Consider the following 20,447-nt stretch of genomic DNA (forward strand, 5'->3'; position numbering starts at 1 on the left):
TAGCTCAGTTGGTTAGAGTGTGATGCCAACTCCAGGGTCCAGGGCTTCATCCTGTGTGAGCCAGCCACATCCCTCACCAAAAAATACATACATAAATAAAATAAAATCAGATAATCTCAGCAATACTTACACTATTCCAGAGCACAGAAAAGAAGGAAAATTTTCATAATCTATGAAGTAAACATAACACAAAGCTCAAAACCAAAGATTGTTTCAAATAAACAAGACAAATATTACTTATGAATACTGATGAAAAATAGATAAAATATAAGGAACAGAACCCAGTAGCACATTTAAAAAATAGTATGTCACAAGCGCAGCCTCAATATGCCAAGGTCTCAGGTTCAGTGTCCTGTACCAACTAGTTGCAAAAAGAAAAAAGAAACATCGTGAAAAAGTGAAATTTATTTCAGAAATATAAAGATGATTCTATAAAAGAATACCTATTAAAATCAAGCTAAGGAGAAAAGTTAGATTATCTCAATAACGGAGAAAAGGGAAATTGATAAATTCATTATCTGCTTATGTTAGAGACAGCCAGCCTCTTGCTTAGTGGGAGAACACTAGAGAATTTCCAGCTGAAATTAGAAACAAGGAAACCCACTCTCCCTGCTAGTCTTTAATTTTATAGTAGAGGTATTAGCCAGTGAAAGTAGATAGGAGAAAAAAAAAATAGAAACATAAGAATTTGAAAGGAAAAACTAAATTGTATTAAGAAAGGATACGATTATACATCTGGAAAATTCAAAATAATGAGTTGAAAAACTATTATAATAAGAAAATTTAGTGAAGTATTCAGTAATAAAATAAATTAGCAAAAGTCAATAATCTGCAAACAGACAACAAAAATAACTAATAATAATGAAAGGTGAGCCCGAAGTTATGAAAGCACATAAAGAAGATATGTAGGTGTAACCTTAACAAAAATATCCAAGTCCTGTATGAAAAAGACCATAAAGTTATTCTTCAAATCATAACAGAGAAGACTTGACCACATGAACATACATACTATATATTTGGATAGGAAAATTTAATATTATAAAGATGTTAGGAAAAGAAGACTGAGGAGGGATAATCCTCTCAGATTCTAAACATTTTATGAATAATCATATTTAAAACAGTGCTGCATGAAGAGACAATCAGACCAGTGGATCAGAAGAGAAAAATCCAGAAATAGGCCCACTATGGTAAGTGGCATCTCAAGTCAGTGATGAAAAAATGGATTTTTAAGTAAGTTGTATTGGGACAGCTAGAAAAAGATAAGTTTGGATCAATTGTTTATAACACACATAATGATAAATTTCAGATGAGTTAGGATTTAAATGTAAAATTGAAACCCTGTAAGTACCAGAAGAACACCAGTGAATTCCTCTACAACTTGGGGTGGGAAAACCTTCCTGTGACTTGGAATTTGAGTCCTCAACCCCAAAACAACATCAGCAACAATAATAAAAATCCTTTGTGTGGCATAAACAACACAAGCAAAGTGAAGAGACAAATGAGAAAAAGTATTTGCCTCTTAAATAACAGTTTTAATATCCCTAATATGCAAAAAGCTTTTTAAGATAGAACAGATAAAACTATTTTTTAAAATGAGCAAGAGATGTAATAAGCCTTCCATTCACAGGAAAAGAAATAAAGTAACCCTGAAACATACAAATAGATACTTGACCTTGATCATTGTAAGTGAAATACAGGTTAAAACAATATATGATTTCTGACCTACCAAATCCTCAAAAAGCCCAATGTTTGATAACCTTCTCTATAGGTATCACAATGCAATAGTGCTAAGGTTGACAGATTTTGTTTTACACATATGTATTAAATTATTTGTGAAAAAAAAGGTTATGATGTCTGGTATTTGCTTCAAAATAATCTTGAGAAAGGGAGGGTTTCAGAGTATATTGAACGTGATCGGTAATATATTGGTAATTTAGAAGCTGGGTGATAGGTAGATGGGGGTACATTTCACTGTCCCCTCAAATTTAGTGTATGTTTGAAATTCTTAATAATATAATATTTTTAAAAAGAAATTTATATAGTTTTAAAAGATGCCACAAAACTAAACCAGAGGAAAAAAATCTTACTTTAGAGGAAAAAATAACTTAGAGGAAAAAATTATTCATTGGCTTAGAAGTGAGTTTAATGTGTAAGAATATTGATGACATGTCAATGGAGATAACTCAGTTTAAAGCTAGCCTATGTTAGAATTTTTACTCTTTACTTCCACAGTTAGTAAGCTAAACTTCAGACTTCAATAAATTCTTGTTTTATCTCTATTATATTAGGTCATTTAATCACAGAATAAAACAAAATGGACACTTTTATTTTTAAAAATAGATTTGATTGTTCCAGTAGACACACTGACCACTGTCAGCTTAAGTAAAAGTCATTTAGTTAACATTGATTTATATTTGCAATTTGGACTGTACCTTCCACCTCGGCCTTCATCCATTAATTCTAAACAGACTTTTAAAAGAAATAAAAATTAACTGCAATAAACCTTTTTTAAAAAATAAAATGCTATACACAAATTAAAGAATTTTTTTTTAATTCCCGCTTTCCCAGAAACATGGCTTTTGTTCTGTGGATGCATAGGCTAAAGGTCCCTAGAATAGTTCAGCCATCACTAATTTAATTCTAACACTCAGGACATAAATGTGGTTGTGGGAAGCAATATTTCAAGGTCAGTTAGTGGGAACTATCCTCGGGCCATCATTCAGACAATTAAGTGCTTGCTATGAGAATCCCAGACCTCAAAATCTACCTCCTGGAGCCCAACGCAAGCCAATCAAATAAAGATAAATGAGAAAATATTAAACATCTGCTCATCTTGGGCTTGACAGCTTTATTTTATTGAAACATGTACACTGAATGCAAAGAGATATCACTGATACCTTATATGCCTCACCGGTACCTTACATGTCTACTATTCTAAGCTTTCCCAAGTGCCTTAAGCATATTAAGTTGGTTTTTATTTAATAAGTGAAATCACAAGACCAAAGCTTGTCATGGCATTCTTGAGATTGTTACTTGGTCAACTAGCAAAGAAAGAACATCAAAGTCTGCATGAATAATTGCACCTATATAGTAGTTATGGATTCATGACTGTAGCATTTAAGTTCCCCACTAAAAATCAAGAAGTATGTCCCCAGAGCCATGCAAAATGCCATGCAAATGAGAAGTGCCCATGAGTGTGTGTTAGGGGGGCAAAATGGATGCTTTCATGGAGGAGCCCTGTTCTCTGAGCCCGACCTGTTCAACTGGCAACTCAATATGCTCTCTGCCTGCAGAAATCTCATATTCAAAGAGTCCAGACCCTCTGTGCTTCGTCTTTTCTTAGGTTATTTGAAACTGTTCCTCTGAAGATATAAATATTCTATTCTGAGAAGGTTTTGTACTCTTGTGCAACTTAAAATAGAAAAGTGAGCTCAGAAAGCCAGACCTGGAAAGTACTGAGGTGATCAATCCATCTAAACATTCCCTTCACATGCGAGGAAGGAGAATTCAAGACCTGAACTTGGATAGACACCACTTCCACCAATTGCTCATGAGATTAATTTCATTAATCATGACATTTTGCGTGGTTCTCAGTAGCTTATGTACATTTATACACTCAACAAATATGTCTACCTTGTGTGTACCTAATGCACTTTTTGTTTTTCATTTCAAATTATAATGAACAATAGTCTTGGATTTTCCTCTGTTAGAAACTAGTTGTCATTACCACAAGTTACATAACTTCTTTGTGGGTGACTTTTTGTCTGCAAACTGAGAGGCTGGACCACATAATTACTCGATTTTCTTCTACCTTCAAGGCTTCATTGAACGGAGCTTCATAGATGTTGATGAATTTCAGTTCTTTTCCCTACTCTTCCCAGCCCCTTGCCTCCCCATGAAGGGTGCTGGGGATGGCACTTCAGTTTCTGTATCTGAAAGTCCTCCTGGCTCTTGCAGTATAGCTTGTGACACCACAATAATGATTGTGAGTCAGAAACATTTCCTGAAACACTGCAATTTTCTGGTTTTTTTCTTCCCTTTTACATCCATAGAACCAAGAACTGTCATGACCATCAGTCATTGTGCAAGAATAAACAATACTGTTAAACTTGTCAGCTTTTTGATCCTTCCCAGGTCATTTTTTAGCCTAGTTCTTAGAAAAGGAAACCTTGCCAGGGCTTTTATTTTTCTTTGTGGTGCTGTATTTGCCATGCCAAGGATAGAATATTGATATCATATAATTTGGGGACTCAGAAACTCATATAGTAATAAAAAGAAGAGCTGAACCAAATGCAAAAGAAATATCTATCTATAAAGTATATATAATTTATATAGTTTATATGTATACATCATATATGAGAGGAGAGTAGTGACATAAAAAATGGGAAATAAAATTTATTTTCAAAGGAAACTTGGAGGTGAACTGTTTTATTCCTAGCTTAATATGTCAAATAGCCTGCTGGAGACTCTAAATAAAGGTTTCCACAGTGCCAAGCCTTGCATTCATTTTGGGTGGAATCTGTGTTAAATGCCTCAAAGTGTCCACCACCCTTCACTTATAGAAAAGAGGCAGTGTGGGCCACAGTGAAATTGATCCAAGTGAGCCTGGATTGATCACTCTGGATTAGACCTTGACTAGGGCAGCTCCAGTATTGCCCCAGGCAGATTTATGTACAAACAACAGAGAACAAATTGGCTGCCAATCAAGAGTGCACGGTAGGTCATGCAGTTGGCAAGTGGCAATAGTCTCATCCTGTAAGTCATAAGTAAGCCCCACACAATTCTCCTCTAAGCCCTCTCCTCCTATCTAATTCCTCCCTGTGCTATAAGGTTAAAGGCAAGTTTGTCTTCCTCTACAAAGTCTTCCCAGGCCACTGCAGCCTATAAAGATCACTGTTTTGTTTGAAACAAAGGCACAACAATTTGACTAATTTACCAACTAATCATGTTCTTTCCTGCAAAATTATGTTGTATTTTCCTGCATCCTTATTTAGCGTTTAAGCATATGCATACCTTGTCAGAAACTAGATTTGGAAATACATTTTTTGAATTTTTATTTTTGAACACAACACTGCATATTGAAGATATTTAACTAGATTTACATGAGACTTAGTCTTTTAGGTCTGAGGGTTGTGGGTTATTGTTAAGCTGATTTACTCAAGATTTAGTCTTGAGACTGTCATAGAAAGAAATTTTTTTTAAAGTTTAAGCAAAATTTTAAAGTATGTTGATATATCTTCTTGACTCCATTCTTTTTATTTTTCCATGGAGCCACAGTATCCTCCAACTTCATCTTCTGTTCAGGCAGACAGTGGATTCAATTTCATCCTCCCTAGGGAAGTATTTCACTTTAGTTACTTATATCTGAGAGTAAATTTAAGCTCTTTCTTTTCCCAAGACAGTTAACATTTCATCTGACTGTACTAGTGAAGTGTCAGACTATATCACCCTCCAGAACAGTTTCACTTGAGCAAGTTTTAGATGGAAGAGTCATGGTGATGATAGAACTTAAACGGGGGAAATAATGCTACTTGGTGGCCGTCTCTTCTAGCAACCCGTGCAGCTCAAAGACTAGGAGCAGCAACATCTTTAACTATAAAGTCGTCCTGGTAAGATATTTAGAACTGCCCTAACTCAGAACCTGTCACTTCTAGGCAGTCGCCCAATGCAGACATTTTCTAAGAAGAACTTCATGTCAATAGTTGAGACATCTGAATCCTTTTATTAAAGAAAGCTGGTTAATAGTGACTGCTATGCATCTCCTCCTGAGCAATGATTATACTTTGTCTAGATATTTAAAAAGAAAAAGAGAATGTTCATGGTCAGTAAAAACTCACCCTGAGAGACCTACTCAGTAAAGAAAGTGTGTTATAGGGGAGGGAGACTTCAGAGTAAAAGTATGTATTGGCAACTCTCCAAACATCTACCTCAAAAAAACATTCAAAAAAAGAAACGTGCATCCATAATAAATTGTGTAGGATTTAGAAGCAGTATGGTTCAAATTTAAGAAAATTCTAATGTAAAAAAAAATGTGAATCTTCCAAATTATACAGTGATCCTAAATTATTTGATTAGTACCTCATTATCTTCTTCATTATTTACCCAAAGATATAAAACCCTTCCGTTTTGATTACTAACTTAAGTGACAATATAAAAATGGTTTGTTCTAAATTTATATACATGTACACCCTGTGCATCATTTTCTTACATGTACACAATTATTAGAATTATGTAGTGATTTATAGATATGTCCACGGAATAGGCTATTGTTGAAATTTAACTACTCACCCCAGAATTCTTGAAGAAATACAGTATTCTCTAGATCTTCAGAGATGAGAAAATATTCCTCTTCACATAATAATGAGAGAAATTTTTCCATTCTAGAAAAATGTTCACAGACCTTTTTCTGCATAGAATATGACAGACCCATTTCTATAACCTATGAATCAGAAAATTGTGAATCACTTTGCTAAACTCAAGAGTGGACATTTCACCAAGTATTCAGTAGGTGATGGTGTCATTGAAATGTGTGTCCTGGTATTCCTGGTGTTACCAGTGCTGGTGCACTTGTCAGTAGCCCTTGGCTGGTCCTCACCCATAGTCATGGTAACAACAGAATAAATAAGGCTGGGGCAGGAGAGGCCAGGGCACTGGAAGAAATGGCAAGTGGTGATGTTCCTTCTGTCAGGAACAATATTAGCAGAATTGCTATAACTATACCTATTATTAGCTCTAACTCTTTTTCAAGTCCTGAAAAATATACTACCACGCAGCCAAATATAGCAGATTTGCTATTGGAGAACAGAGGCTTCAGTGTTTCAAAACAGATTTTTAAACATTGCTTTTGCAATGATTTCAAATCAATGTTTTTAAAAGTTGTCATACTAGTTAAATTTTTGAAATTAAAAGGAATATTTTGTATGCACATAATTGAAGGCTCATCCTGCATGAATTGTTGCAAAATATTCCACTAGGCTTTTCTCTTGCATTATGCATGTATACTTACAGTCTCTCTCTAACATACCCACATCACCATGGACCAGGTTTTCTGATTCCTGTGACTCTCCTCTTCCTAGCACCATCCTCCTAATCCCAATAAAAGTCTATGACTTTTTAAGTCTACTATTGCTGTGAAAATGGTTATTTTGCATATTTTTCCATATTAAGTGACATAATGTAAAAAGATTTGTAGTGAGTGAAATAATAGGTGTGTCTGTACGCCTGAAGCTGCTTTGATTCAGTTAATTTGGAATTTGGCAGAACAGAGTCATTTGATTTTTTTTGACCTAGAAAATTCAACTTATGTTGTTTTGATAAGAGGCAAAGAAAAATTATCTTTAATCATACATACTTGTCTTTCTTCTCCTACACAGGCCCACCAAGACCATCACTATGACTGATGGGGACTATGATTATCTGATCAAACTCCTGGCCCTTGGAGATTCAGGGGTGGGGAAGACGACCTTTCTTTATAGATATACGGACAATAAATTCAATCCCAAATTCATCACTACAGTAGGAATAGACTTTCGGGAAAAACGTGTGGTGAGTTCTGAGCCATACTTTTAACCTTGTTACTGATCCCCATATGTAAAACAAGAATTAAGAAGCTATGTTTATTGCATCGCAAAGTGTCTGTCTTTTATCACAGGAAATTCATAACCTATCACTTTAATTTACTTTAGAATATCATTTACTACTTTTCAAGTATAAGTAACATTTTGGTTGAAAATATTAAATGGCTCTATCTCTTGACTCAGAAGTACACAAGACAGTTAAAATAAATGATTTGTGGATTTATGTAGTGTGTTTTCTATACATTCTTAAGGAATATTTCAAAACTTGAATTATTCAGGATCTGAAAACGTTAACTCTTTGATCAGAGTTAAATTCCTCAACAAGACCAAGTGTTCATTTCCTTACTCGTAACAAAGAGATTGAAAGAATGATTGGCAAATAGCTGTAATATGAGCTTTGTACATTCTTGCTGCGTTTCTATTAATGTGTAGACTCAGCTATCAATCACTGGCTTATTATGAGCAGAATGTGAGACCAATCCATGCTATTTTCCAAGATAAGGGAGTCTAAGTGAGAATCACAACCACTTCCTTCTCCTATGCTAGACACTAATGACAGGAATAAGGATATTGTGACATGTGAGACGTGCAGCATAGGCACAGAAGCTCAGCCAGATTTACTGCCATCCAAGGTATTTTTGATTGCCAAGATGGCTGTGGCTTCCAGTTGATGTCATAAATCCACTCATTCCTTGAGAACTGGCAAAGAAAACCAAGGAAATAGGGTTAGAAGGCCATTGCCTGAGAAGTAAAATCATGGTTTCTTATCATGTCCTGCACCTTATCGGAAAGTCAGTACATTGTAGTGTAGTCTTAGCAAACTGGCTTCCAACACTTTCTGGGTTTTTCTGTCTTCTTCCCTCCCCAATGTCCCCACTGATCTGGGTATAAGTCTTTGCAAAATTTTCTCTTTAAAACATTTTCGCTAAACTATACCTAGGGGAGCTGATGAAATATTAAAATTTTTATGCTTTGCTTAAAAAGCAAAAAGGCCAGATTTTTTTTTTTTAATTAAGCTTATCTAAAAAAGCCTTTGAAAAATGGTTAGTAAAGGAAGGCTTGAAATGTCCTGTGTCAACTTATTGAGAAATTCTGTGCATATTTCATGTCTAAGTTATTTTGAAAGTCCATTTCACAGTAAAAGACATTCAGGTATTTGTAAAGCACTTAACTGTTTAAAAAAAATGCTTTCATATCTTTTATTTCACTTAAGTTTTCAGTAACTCTGTATAGTAGGAAGGGATTATGGCTCTCAATTTGCAGATAAGGAAATAAGATTTAAAGACGTTAAATGAAGAGTTGGTATTTGAATCTAGAACTTGGGTCCTAAATCTGATGTTTGCTTCCTCCATGAGGAAATGACAGAAGGTGTCTAATTTAAGTTTGCAGTATGCCTAAGTTGTGTTGAAAATCGTACTCGTACTTGACATTTAAAAGTGAGAGTATGTGTGATACTTCTGGAAAAAAATAGAGCAAATATTTATTCTGCACTATGAACTTTGATTATAGTAATCGAGAAAAAACATGCTGAGTGAACCCGGAGAATTTGAATGTTGACAAAATCCAAAGCAACATCAATTGATGAAAACTGTATCTTTCAGGTTTATAATACACAAGGACAAAATGAATCTTCAGGGAAAGCGTTTAAGGTGCATCTTCAGCTTTGGGACACTGCAGGACAAGAGCGGTACAGTAAATTACTTTGTTTCTAAATACATATAGCTTAAAAGAACTTAACTTTAAAATGAATGCTGTATGAGAACTTCAAAAACAAATAATATGCAATGCTTCTCTTGGTTACAAAATAGACATTTGTATGGAGAAGTAAAAATAAATGATTTCTAGTTAACAGAGCAGATTTTCAAAAATCTCTATGAGGATCCTTGTTAAGTATTGTCTTTGCATTTTCTAGTAGGAAAAAACTTTTTCAGAGTCTGACTGAATGAAGATGGGAAATTAACACTGTTATAAGTGCTACTTGAAGAGGAAGTTGAAGAAGGGGTGTTTCGACCTGTCTCATTGCTTTCTGTTCTTCCACACAGACTCTGTCTAACCCATGCCATGTGGCTGGCTTTGTCCTCTTAGATTTTGATCACACCTTTATCCTGCAGTGAGGATATTTTATTCCCTCTCCACTTTCCCTGATCCTTTCCTTTTACCAGGCTCTGAGCATATTCCATCTCCTCTGTGAAGCCTGTCTGAACACCCCAGCTCAAACAAACTCCCACTTTCTTCTGAACTCTTGCAACACCTATTCTATTACCAATAAGTTACTCAATTAATGATATTCCACCTTTTATGTACTAAAATGGAACTTCTATTTTTGTCTTTAACTGCTGTTCATTGATTTACTTGTAGACTTCTCACTCTGACAAAATGATTAGGTTTATTAGAGTAGAGACCTTGCCTAGTTTTTCAGCATTATCTGCAATAACAATGTACAAGATAACAGATACTCAGTAGACAGAGAAGTGTTGATTACTGAGAGCTGGAGATTCTATTCCATCATTTGATGAACATATATTTCTTTGGGGTCCAAGTTTTCAAAGTGCTTAAGACCAAGCGAATGAAACTTTTCAATATTAGATTAAATAAAAAATGGCAGAAGATTGGCAGAGAAGATATTTAGAAGGCACGTAGCTCCAAACTCTGCATCGTATGTCTTAGAATGCTTATGCTTGTAAACACTTGCGTTTTTGAAATGCATCCAAAATGTTCTCACTTTCAGTGAGTGCAAACGCCAGGAGAGGTGCTGGGCCCTCTCTGTTAGTTTTTTTGACTGCGAATTTCATTCACACACACCCTTCAACACTGCTGGTTCCTCGGAAGTCATTCCTCACAAGAGTCTCTGTTCATATGTCAGTTTTGTTACCGCAAAGATGTATGTTTTATAGACCAATTTAATTCATTTTTGAAGAAGTATATGAGAAAGTGTGGTTCCCATATGTCCTCACACATGATATGTCAGCCTAGCGTGAAGGCAGGCTTCTCTGTCCGCTGAAGACAGCTGCTCTATGAGGGGAATGGGGAATGCCAGGGGCAGTCTTGGTATCACTTAGGTGAATTTTGCATTCTGTATGTATAAGGTGTAGCTAAGCAGCAAGATAAACAATGCCTCACACCTCAGATCTGTGCCCGAGGATGTCTGGCAGTGCAATCCATGTAAGATACCGGTTATTGATAAAAGTCACATCATGAGAAGGAAAAAGGGCAGCCTGTATTTTTTAGGCCTACATCAGGATAACAGCCTTAGTTCCCAGTGAGAGAAAGCGAGTGATGATGTCTGTAGTAGTCTGTTTCTGTTGCTTATAACTAAATACCTGGAACTGGGTAATTTGTAAGAAAACAAAATTTGTTGCTTACAGTTTCAGAGGCCGGGAAGTCCAAAGTCTGGGGAACACATCTGGTGAGGGTCTTGGTGGTAGTGACAGTGATCCAGGGTCTTATATGGCAGAAAATGGTGGATCAGAGAGAACTCCTGGTGCACTCTCCTTTTTAAAGCTCAGAACCATGCCCATGACCCCCATCTTTAATCCATTCACTATGGCATGGTCTTCAGAATCTAATCAACTTTTCAAGGATCCACCTTTCAGTTACTATAATAGGATTTCCCATCCTCAACAGTTATAGTTGGAATTAAGCTTCTAATATGTGGACTTTGGGGGACACAATTCAATCAACCCACAGCAATGTGAATCTGGGGTCAATTTATGTGGTGCTAGCTTTCCCCATCCTGCCCACTCACTGGGCAGAATTGTCCAGGGTATAAGCCTGCTCCAGAACAAGAGTATCCTACTCAAGTTGCTATGGATGAAAAGGGTTTATCCCAATCAGATCATTACAACAAGCATGTTTTGAGTAACTTTGTCATATGCTGTGAGCAATAAGAGGGGAATGACACTCAGTCTTATTCTCAAATGAGATACACACAGATACAGATTCTCTCTCTCTCTGAGAGAACAAATAACAGTTTTCTTAGCCACAGCACTGTTATGGTTGAGTAGGAGACAATTTTGTGGGTACAGCTAGTCTCCAAAGGGAAAGGACTGTTCAATAAAAGCACTATGATCTCTGTGAGCTTCCAGGGAATGGTAGAAACAAATTCACAAGGAAAAATTGAGTAAATCTTTTGGTATGTCTACTCTGCAATTTTTAGATCATGATAATGCCCTGTAAAAAAAAATCCTACTTTGGAAATAAATAGCAGTTAACATTTTCCCTGCTTTTGTATTAAAAGTATCATTCTCTATTGAAGTCATTTAAAATCTTTAATAATTTTATGTATTTTACTGTTCTCTTTCTTTCTCTTTAATTTCACAAATATTTAGTGAGCAAATACCATGTTCTGAGCCATGAAAATATAATGGATAGCAGGTTAGAAACCCAGCTCCTTTTCACTTGGAGCTTGCAGTCTAAGGTGGAATTTGGACAGATAAACAATTGTAATATAGCCTTAGGACAGTAACAGGAAAACACAGGGTGAAAGGCAGGCCTGCCAGGAGGAGCCCATACCCAGACATGGGTGTTGGGAAATCCCCTAAAGAAAGACATTTCCTCTGACACCACTGTGTATGTATTCGTGCACAGTGTATGAGTGGGTATTACCCAGGCTAAAGGAAGGGGTAGGAGGAAAAGAAAGCATTAAGACGAGGTTACCCACAGAAAGACCAGCATGTGTGAAAGCCCAGGGAAGGAGAGTGAACTTTCTAAGAACTAAGGTCAGCATGACTGTGGGTGATCAAGAGATGAAGCCAGATAGATGAGCAAAAATCAGTTCCTGCAGAGCCTTGACAGCTTATTCAGGAGTTGGGGCACTATCTTAAGAGCGATGCATGACCATTAATGTGTTTTCAGTAGAGAATTGATATAATCAACGGGAGGAAATGGGGGGTGGGAAGGGGATCAAACGAAATTGGACACTGGAAGCCTAATGAAAAGGCTGTTGAAGTTATCCAGGTGAGAGAGTAGGGGCAGAGGAGATGGACAGAAAAGAGCAGGTCAAGAGAGAAGTGTGGCTGGTGCACAGCAGTTGTAGGACAAGGGGCGTGTGGCAACCAGAAGAATGGGGATACCACTGACAGAGAAAGAAATCAGGACGAGGGGCCAGTTGGTTTTAGACCTAAGAAACTGACGGTGCCTGAGTTTCCTCCAAGTGGAAATATCCAGCAAGTAATTAGGCACAGAGTGTGAAAGGCAGAAAAGATCTAGATCTCTACATGTGGGTTTCCTCAACATCTAGGCTATCATTGAGCCAGGGAAGTAGATGAGATTACCCAGCAAATGTACATGGAATGAGGAGAGAACGAGAATAGGACGCCAAGGAAACCAACACAGAAGATCGACACACAGCCTAAAGTAGAAGACCAAAAATTAGGAGGACATTTGGGACAGAATGTAGTATCCTTCTTTATTTAAAAATATGTGCCCTTCCAAAAAATCCCATTGCCAGTTCAAAACCTTTTGTGGCTTTTATGTGTGATCCTTGGTTTTGCCCACTGATAACATCAAAGTGGACCTCAGCACATCTTCAGCTTCACTGTCGATGCTGGGGGGCTGGGAGGTAGGAGAGGAGGAGACAGTCTTTGCATTGCAAATGACAGAGCATATTCTTTAAAATCCTCCATGAGAAATGTGTGTTCTCATTTTCTGTCTTCAACTACTGTGGTTCTTTTCTGTCCTGACCTTCCCTCGGTCCCCCTAATTGTGTTCCTCATCCTTATGAGACCAGAATGCCAACCACGTGCTCAGTTTTACCCCAAAGGGGGCTCTAAGAGTTTTCTCACTAACGTTTTTCCCTACCAAAGAACTCTAGCTCCAGCTGCTAGTAACTTGTGGTTTTCTTCATATCATCACAGACGTTCATTTTCAGGCTACTGTGTGCCAAGTTTCCTCTGGGCACAGACAAGAAAGATTGAAAAGTATAAGTTAACTCTAAAGTGGCTTACATTTTAATTGTGGGCCACGAGATGCCCATGAGCCAAAAAGAGAAATATTCTAAGTGTCCGTGTACACAGGCATGGGGTTGAGTGTTTACAGACTCTGTGTGTAAGAGCTATGGGACTGTAAAGCCAGGAAGTGGTCTAAAAAAAAAAAAATCTAAAACCATATATCCTGGCCCTTAGCAGTCTTTATGCCATTTTTTCATTTCTGTAGGATAATCTGTAAGGGCCAGCCATGGAGACTTCCTGTTTGAAAGGGAAACAGTGTTATTTGCTTTGTCACCATACCGTGTGTACTAACTTCCAGAACTGCCCGCTGTGCTTTCTCGGCAGGTTCCGGAGCCTCACCACCGCATTTTTCAGAGATGCCATGGGCTTCTTGTTAATGTTTGACCTCACCAGTCAGCAGAGCTTCTTAAACATCAGAAGCTGGATGAGTAAGTGGGACTGACTGACTTGCACTGGCCGCTCTGGGCCCCAGAGCTGTATTGCCTCAAAAAAGAAAACCAGATGGGTGCTCAGATGAACTTTGGAAAGTCATAGGTTTAGTGTTTCCAGCATCACCTTCCAAGTGGTGGCCTCTATAAGGATAACCTGAGGTGGCTTGGGATTGTATTTTCCTTTGACACTTTTCTTAGAAGAAGCCTGTGTAGTTTTATCACCACCTATATTTAAGGTCTTGGTTATTGTCATTGAAAGCCCGTTAATTCCACTTGTCTAGTCAGTCTTGAAAGAGTTCTTAAAACTAAGTGAGTTACCACATCTACTAATCTAACTTGGAGAGGGTACAGTGAAAATCAGCAGTGTTTTCTCAGAGGGGACACTGTCACCTAAAATGTGTTCAAGAACCACTGGGTTCATTAGGTAAGAAACTATTCCAGAGCAAACCAGCATAGTGTGTCAGTCAGCCAGCTCATGTGGGAATCTTACTTTTAAAAAAGAAATGTTCAAATGTGAGAAAGCCATGTGTAGAAAAATCTCTAGCCTTCATGGCAAGTTAGATATAACACAAAATTTAAGTGTCGCCTAATCAATTATTAAAGCCAAATTGATCTATATCAACACGGGAAAGTAGTATTTTTTTTTCTCTTTTTTAAAAATTTTTTAAAATTGATGTAGCACTGAAGAGAATATCTCATTCCTATTTTTTCATTCAAGTAAGAATTTTGATCCTAATGGGTTATACAAGTAGTGGGGAAGATTAATTGCCCTATGGGCTGGTGCTGGTCTAGTTCTTTCTTTATTTGTGTGGTCTGTCTGTGACCAAAATGATATTCTTAAAAAACTGAATCATGTTAATCCCATGTTCAAAGTCCTTCTGCATCTCACCTAAATAGAATTCATAGTCCTTCACCTATGTACAAGGCCATTGTGATCAGGCCCTGGGCTTCTCTAATTCACACTTACTGGGGCCCAGGTGTCTTGCCTCCAGCCAAAAGGGCTCTCATGCTATTCCCAGGAGGAAGAGCACATTCCTGCCTGGAGACCTTTGCCCTTCCTATACTTTCTATCTTGACTTCTCTTCTCCTATTTACAGCCGTGTGCTAGTTCCTTTAATCCCTTCGAGTTCTTGCCCAAACTTTATTTATCTCTTGGGAGAGGCCTTCCCTGACCAACTGCCCTGTTATGGCCAACGTCCGACGGGTAAAAGAAATTTGCCCATGAGAACTGGGTGATAGGAAAAGGAAGAGAATTTATTTCTGGCAGCCAGGGCTACGCAGGCCAATGGAGAAGCTGCAGCCCCGAGTTGAAACCTCTCAGCAGCTTTTATTTTTAGCTAGGTGGGAATTTTTCGCGCCTGACACAATCTAGCCAATGCAAGCAAGCCAGCGGTACGTAAGCTAATTCTGTGGTTAGCCCTATAGTCCCTCCCCACCCTGGCTTCCCCATAGGGACTTTCCAGCCTAAAATGGCGGAGCAGCCTAAAATGGCGTTGGTTATGCTACTTTGTTTATTCCCCCATTTATTTTAGCAAGCGATTTGTACAGAAGCAGAATGCATATGTTAAGGTCAGTAGGGGTTGGGGCGTCCCTTAACAGCCCCATCTAACATAGCTATCTTTATCACTCTGAATCCCCCTAACACATCCAAAAGTTCATTTGGTCACTGCCACCACCAGACACTATGTTATGTATTTTTTTTCTCTACTTGTGTTTTTTACTCTTTCCACTACTAGAATGTGAGCTCTGTGAAAGTGCAGACCTTGTCTATTTTGTTCCATTGTGATACCCCAGACCTGGAAGAAAGGCTGGCACAGAGTAGATGCTCAAAATACATGTATTTCTTATTACTACATATGCATATAATTAATAATATATTATATGAGGGTACTTCAAAAAGTTCATAGAAAAATGGAATTCAAAGATAATACATATTTCTCCATGAACTTTTTGAAGTACCCTTGAATATAATACGTAGTTAATAATTTATGTATATATAACCACTTTCAATGTCAGCTCAGTAGCATAGTTGCAAGCAATGGGGAAAAAACACATTCTGACTTTCTTAATTGCTTCTCCAAATGAGTGTTTATCCTAGGATCTGTCTTTTTTTCTGCTTAGTATTGTACTTCCTTATTCAAATTTTGGTGGTATTATTAGATCCTGAGGAGATAAGGAGATAATAAGCTTATTAGATTCTTTCAGAAAATGGTTTGTTTATCCTCTTTCAAGGCAGATGAGACTCCTTCTTGTTTTTAATACTCTGGAAGGATATTGTTGGTATTTAAGATAATTCATTGCCATTTCTAATAACCCTTTAATTCCTAACACCCAATTACTTGGTGTTAGAGGGTAAGCCATTGTCTTCTTCCTCTGGTCCCAGCAAGGTAGCACACAGCATGCCATAAGACAGACATTAAAGTAGCCTCTGTAACCTCAGAAACACAGGGTGACAGGTTTCTTACCTTTTTTCTTCCTTCCTTCCTTCCTTCTTTCCTTCCTCTCTCCTTCCCCCTCCCCCAACAGTTTCCTGGAGAAAAAAGAAAAACAAGTTACCCATCTTAAAATTGTTTCTACATGAATTTGTGATGATTCAAAAATGGTCCACTCTATAGGTCATCACTTTGGACATCGGGGGAGAGAAATGTAGCAACATTTTTCCCAAAGGAAAAAGCAAATTCGTACACTTTAAAATCATGTTTCGTTATCTCCACTTACATTTGAGGAACAAATATTATAGAGCAGTATGTCCATCTTAGAGGGCATTTCCCCAGACGTAGAAGAGCGCAGGTAGGTTATTGACACAGGTGCTTCATATATATTATTGGTCGTCTTCACAGTCTGCAATTTGTGAGGCGTTGTCTCCACTTTACAGATGAGGAAACTGTGACTGAAAGGAGTAAGTAACTTGGCTATCATAGCTAGTAAGCAACCAAACTGGAGATGAACGATTAGATAAGGAATCTGGGGTATGAGCAGTCATTTGACGTCACTTGTTTATAACTAACTTGCTGTTTCCATCTGCTTTCTTTCCAAGGCCAACTGCAAGCAAATGCTTATTGTGAAAATCCAGATATAGTATTAATTGGCAACAAGGCAGACCTTCTAGATCAGAGGGAAGTCAATGAACGGCAAGCCCGAGATCTGGCTGATAAATACAGGTAAGTCAGTTACACTGAGATATCATCTGACCTTGCGTACTGCAGCGACAAATGGAGCAGAGACACAAGATTGCTATTAGAAGGAATTCCCTTGAATCAAGGACAGTATGTGAATTAAAAAGATCTTCCAGGGCCGAACCCGTGGCGCACTCGGGAGAGTGTGGCGCTGGGAGCACAGCGACGCTCCCGCTGCGGGTTCGGATCCTATATAGGACTGGCCGGTGCGCTCACTGGCTGAGTGCCGGTCACGAAAAAGACAAAAAAAAAAAAAAAAAAAGATCTTCGAGAGGAATACACGTAATATTTTAATGAATTACTTAATAATAATGGCACCTAACATTTACTGAATACTTACCGTGCTAGCAACTGTTCCTAGACTTTAACTCGTTTAATCTCTCATAACCATATGCAGAAAGCACCAGAGTTTTCTCATTTTATATATAAAGAATTGAATCACAGAGGGATTAAGTACCTGGTATAAGGCCACATAGCAATTAAGTAGCAGAGCTTAAATTAAATCCACTATACTCTTCTTTAAACACCATCCTCTACTGCCTTTCAATTAATAGCTGCAAGAATCTAAGGAATAATACCTGTTTTAGCTTGAATAGCAGCTAAAAACAAACAAACAACAACAACAAAAAAAAAACCCAAATCCCATTGTAATTGTAAATTGAGTACCATGGCAGAAATTGTCATCATTTTAAATATTAAAGCATTTTCATCATATCTGCCCATTTTTAACTGAAAGATTCTCCTTGAGAGCTTTAAAAGTTCCATGTCTTCATGGAACTTTTAATTTCAAATAAATATAGACTCTCTTTTCATGAATATCCTATTTAATACATGCCTGATTTCTAAGTGAGATTTCTAGAAAATTGATTAGAAGGGAAGTAATATTTTAAGAGTAATATTGAGCACTAGTTTAGGCATTTTTCTCCTATTTTTTAAAATAGTGATAATGCCTCAGTCTCAACTTCCTATCTCTCATATTAGTTTACCTGCTCATAAAACTGGTTATCACCATTCCATAGCACAGCCCACCAATTTTTACTCACTCAGAAAAAACAAGGATGCATTCCAATTTAGCCAGCAAAAACATGATTATTTCACAATCTCTCAGCCAGTCATGTTTTTGCATGTGTGACTCATTTGTATCTCTTCTGATTTCTTCTTCTCAAAAATATTTGTCATCTTTTCTATGCTAGCATACCGTATTTTGAAACAAGTGCAGCGACTGGACAGAATGTGGAGAAAGCTGTAGAAACCCTTCTGGACTTAATAATGAAGCGAATGGAACAGTGCATAGAGAAGACACAAGTCCCCGACGCTGTCAATGGTGGAAATTCTGGAAAGCTAGATGGGGAAAAGCCAGCAGAGAAGAAATGTGCCTGCTAGACTCTACATGGGAACTGATAATCAAGAACCCTACTCAAATGTTCCTTCCAAACACTATGACAAACCACAAAATTGTTGTTGTGTAGACCATGCACAATTGCATGTCCATTTTTTCTGCCAGAAAGTCTATTTTAAGAAACCAGAATGGTCAATAGTGTTCAAAAGAATTGACCAGTTATCCCTGAGGCCCATCCAAACAAGATCACGGATCTCCTAGTATGATTATCAAGGATGCTCAATTTGGTTTTCCTATAAAGAAGATGAGTATATAAGAGAATATAAAAGAAGAAATGTCAGTGAGTTTTACATTAAAACAAAAATTGGTTTGTCACATTGGAGAAAGGGATAGGCTACTTAAAGGAAGAACATAGATTTTTTTTTAAAAAACATTGGATTTACTTATGTAGAATCTGACTGGTACTTTCAGATTTGCATTGGAGAAACCATAATAGCTAAAAATGGATACACAATGAAGAATTCCATGTGGCTTATTAAGAATGACATTACCATGTGCACCCAATAAGCAGTACTAGAATGACTAAATTACTGAGAAGGTTATGAGTTGGATGAATGTCACACTTCTGCTAAAATGTAGGAGATTATGTAGCAATGCCATTTTATATTCCTAATACATGACAGGTAGACAAGAACAGGACTGTGAAAGAGTACAAGAGAAATGACCTGGGGGGTGGAGGGAGTGGAAGTATGGGAATATGGCATTTAGACAGCTGAAATTAAATGTATCTGTTACAGATGATCTGAGAGAGTTACTTAGCCAAATTTCACTCAAACCAATTAGAAGCTGACATTATCAGTGGCAATTTAGAGACTCACCAAAGGTTTCCATTATAAACAACATTTTAGAAGTAGATTCATCGTTCAGCCTTCCATTTCATTTTTCTTAGCAAATGTTGATACAGTAGTCACAAGGAGAAATTAATCATTGCTGTTCATTAATTTTTTTAAAATACAGTTATGAAAAACTATTTAGCCTTAAAATTTTTTGAGATAGAATACGCTGATGATATGAAACAAAAAGTGACTATTAATTGTGGGTTTCCTTTTAGTTTACAAAAGCACTGGAAACCCTAAATCACATTTCTTCCCTCCAGCCTACACCAGCCCCTACTTTGAATCAATTGCAGAAATGCAGGTGTGTCACTTTGTAGATCAACAACTTCATAATAATGATGGATCAATTCTATGGTAACTCTAAATTTTCACTTCATTAATCACATAAAAATTGTTACCTCAGTCTGGATTACAATATGTTTTTATTTTGTCTAAGGCAAAACCCCTGTAGTTGAGCTATATTTAAGGCTTGGGCAGGGATACAACTGTACATTATTTCACCAAAAATTTTGTCAATTGCTTTATTTTTTCACATAAAGCTGCCTTTTCTTTCTAAAAATGATCACAAAAGTATTTTCCATTGGACTGTTATCATTGTGTCAAAACTAACATAGTTTTTAATTGTAGTTTCTGATACGCACAACCCTTCCTATGAAAATATTGATAAAAGTGACTGAAATATTTAAATAATAACAAAGGCAATGTACTTCAAGTTTTCTCTTTTTGTGATGAGTTTATGATTTTTTGACAGGATGGTTCCTCTTTCTATAAAATTTTTCTAATCAAACCTAAACCTAATTTTTTCATACTCTGTGCATATTTATTTTAAGTTAGAAACATTAGAGATCCTAAACTCCCAGTTCCCCTTTCAATATCACCCTACCAGCCTCCATCTGGTATAAAATCTATTTCAGAAACACAGATCCAAAAGAATGTCTATTTATAATGTTCTTAGAATGGACTAGACCCAGAAATGTGCCATGAATCAAAACAATTTGGAAGCTCTTATGGCATCAGCCCCCAGTGACACTCTCAGTGCTAACTGTTCGGTTCCTCCAATTTCTGCAACACGATGCCAGC

General features: G+C 37.1%; 1 protein-coding gene across 1 annotated transcript in view; it reads left to right on the plus strand.

The window, feature by feature from the left end:
• Nucleotides 1-18,627, plus strand: part of RAB27B (RAB27B, member RAS oncogene family) — a 53,022-nt gene extending 34,395 nt beyond the window's left edge. Inside the window, exons 2-6 of the mRNA XM_063077487.1 lie at nt 7,374-7,545; nt 9,179-9,264; nt 13,850-13,953; nt 16,994-17,117; nt 18,326-18,627. Of these exons, the coding sequence (XP_062933557.1) occupies nt 7,393-7,545; nt 9,179-9,264; nt 13,850-13,953; nt 16,994-17,117; nt 18,326-18,515 (657 nt within the window). The 5' untranslated portion in view covers nt 7,374-7,392 and the 3' untranslated portion in view covers nt 18,516-18,627. The remainder of the gene's footprint in view (nt 1-7,373; nt 7,546-9,178; nt 9,265-13,849; nt 13,954-16,993; nt 17,118-18,325) is intronic.
• The last annotated feature ends 1,820 nt before the right edge of the window (nt 18,628-20,447 follow it).

The sequence above is a fragment of the Cynocephalus volans genome, chromosome 13 (assembly GCF_027409185.1).
Source record: "Cynocephalus volans isolate mCynVol1 chromosome 13, mCynVol1.pri, whole genome shotgun sequence".
Taxonomy (NCBI): domain Eukaryota; kingdom Metazoa; phylum Chordata; class Mammalia; order Dermoptera; family Cynocephalidae; genus Cynocephalus; species Cynocephalus volans.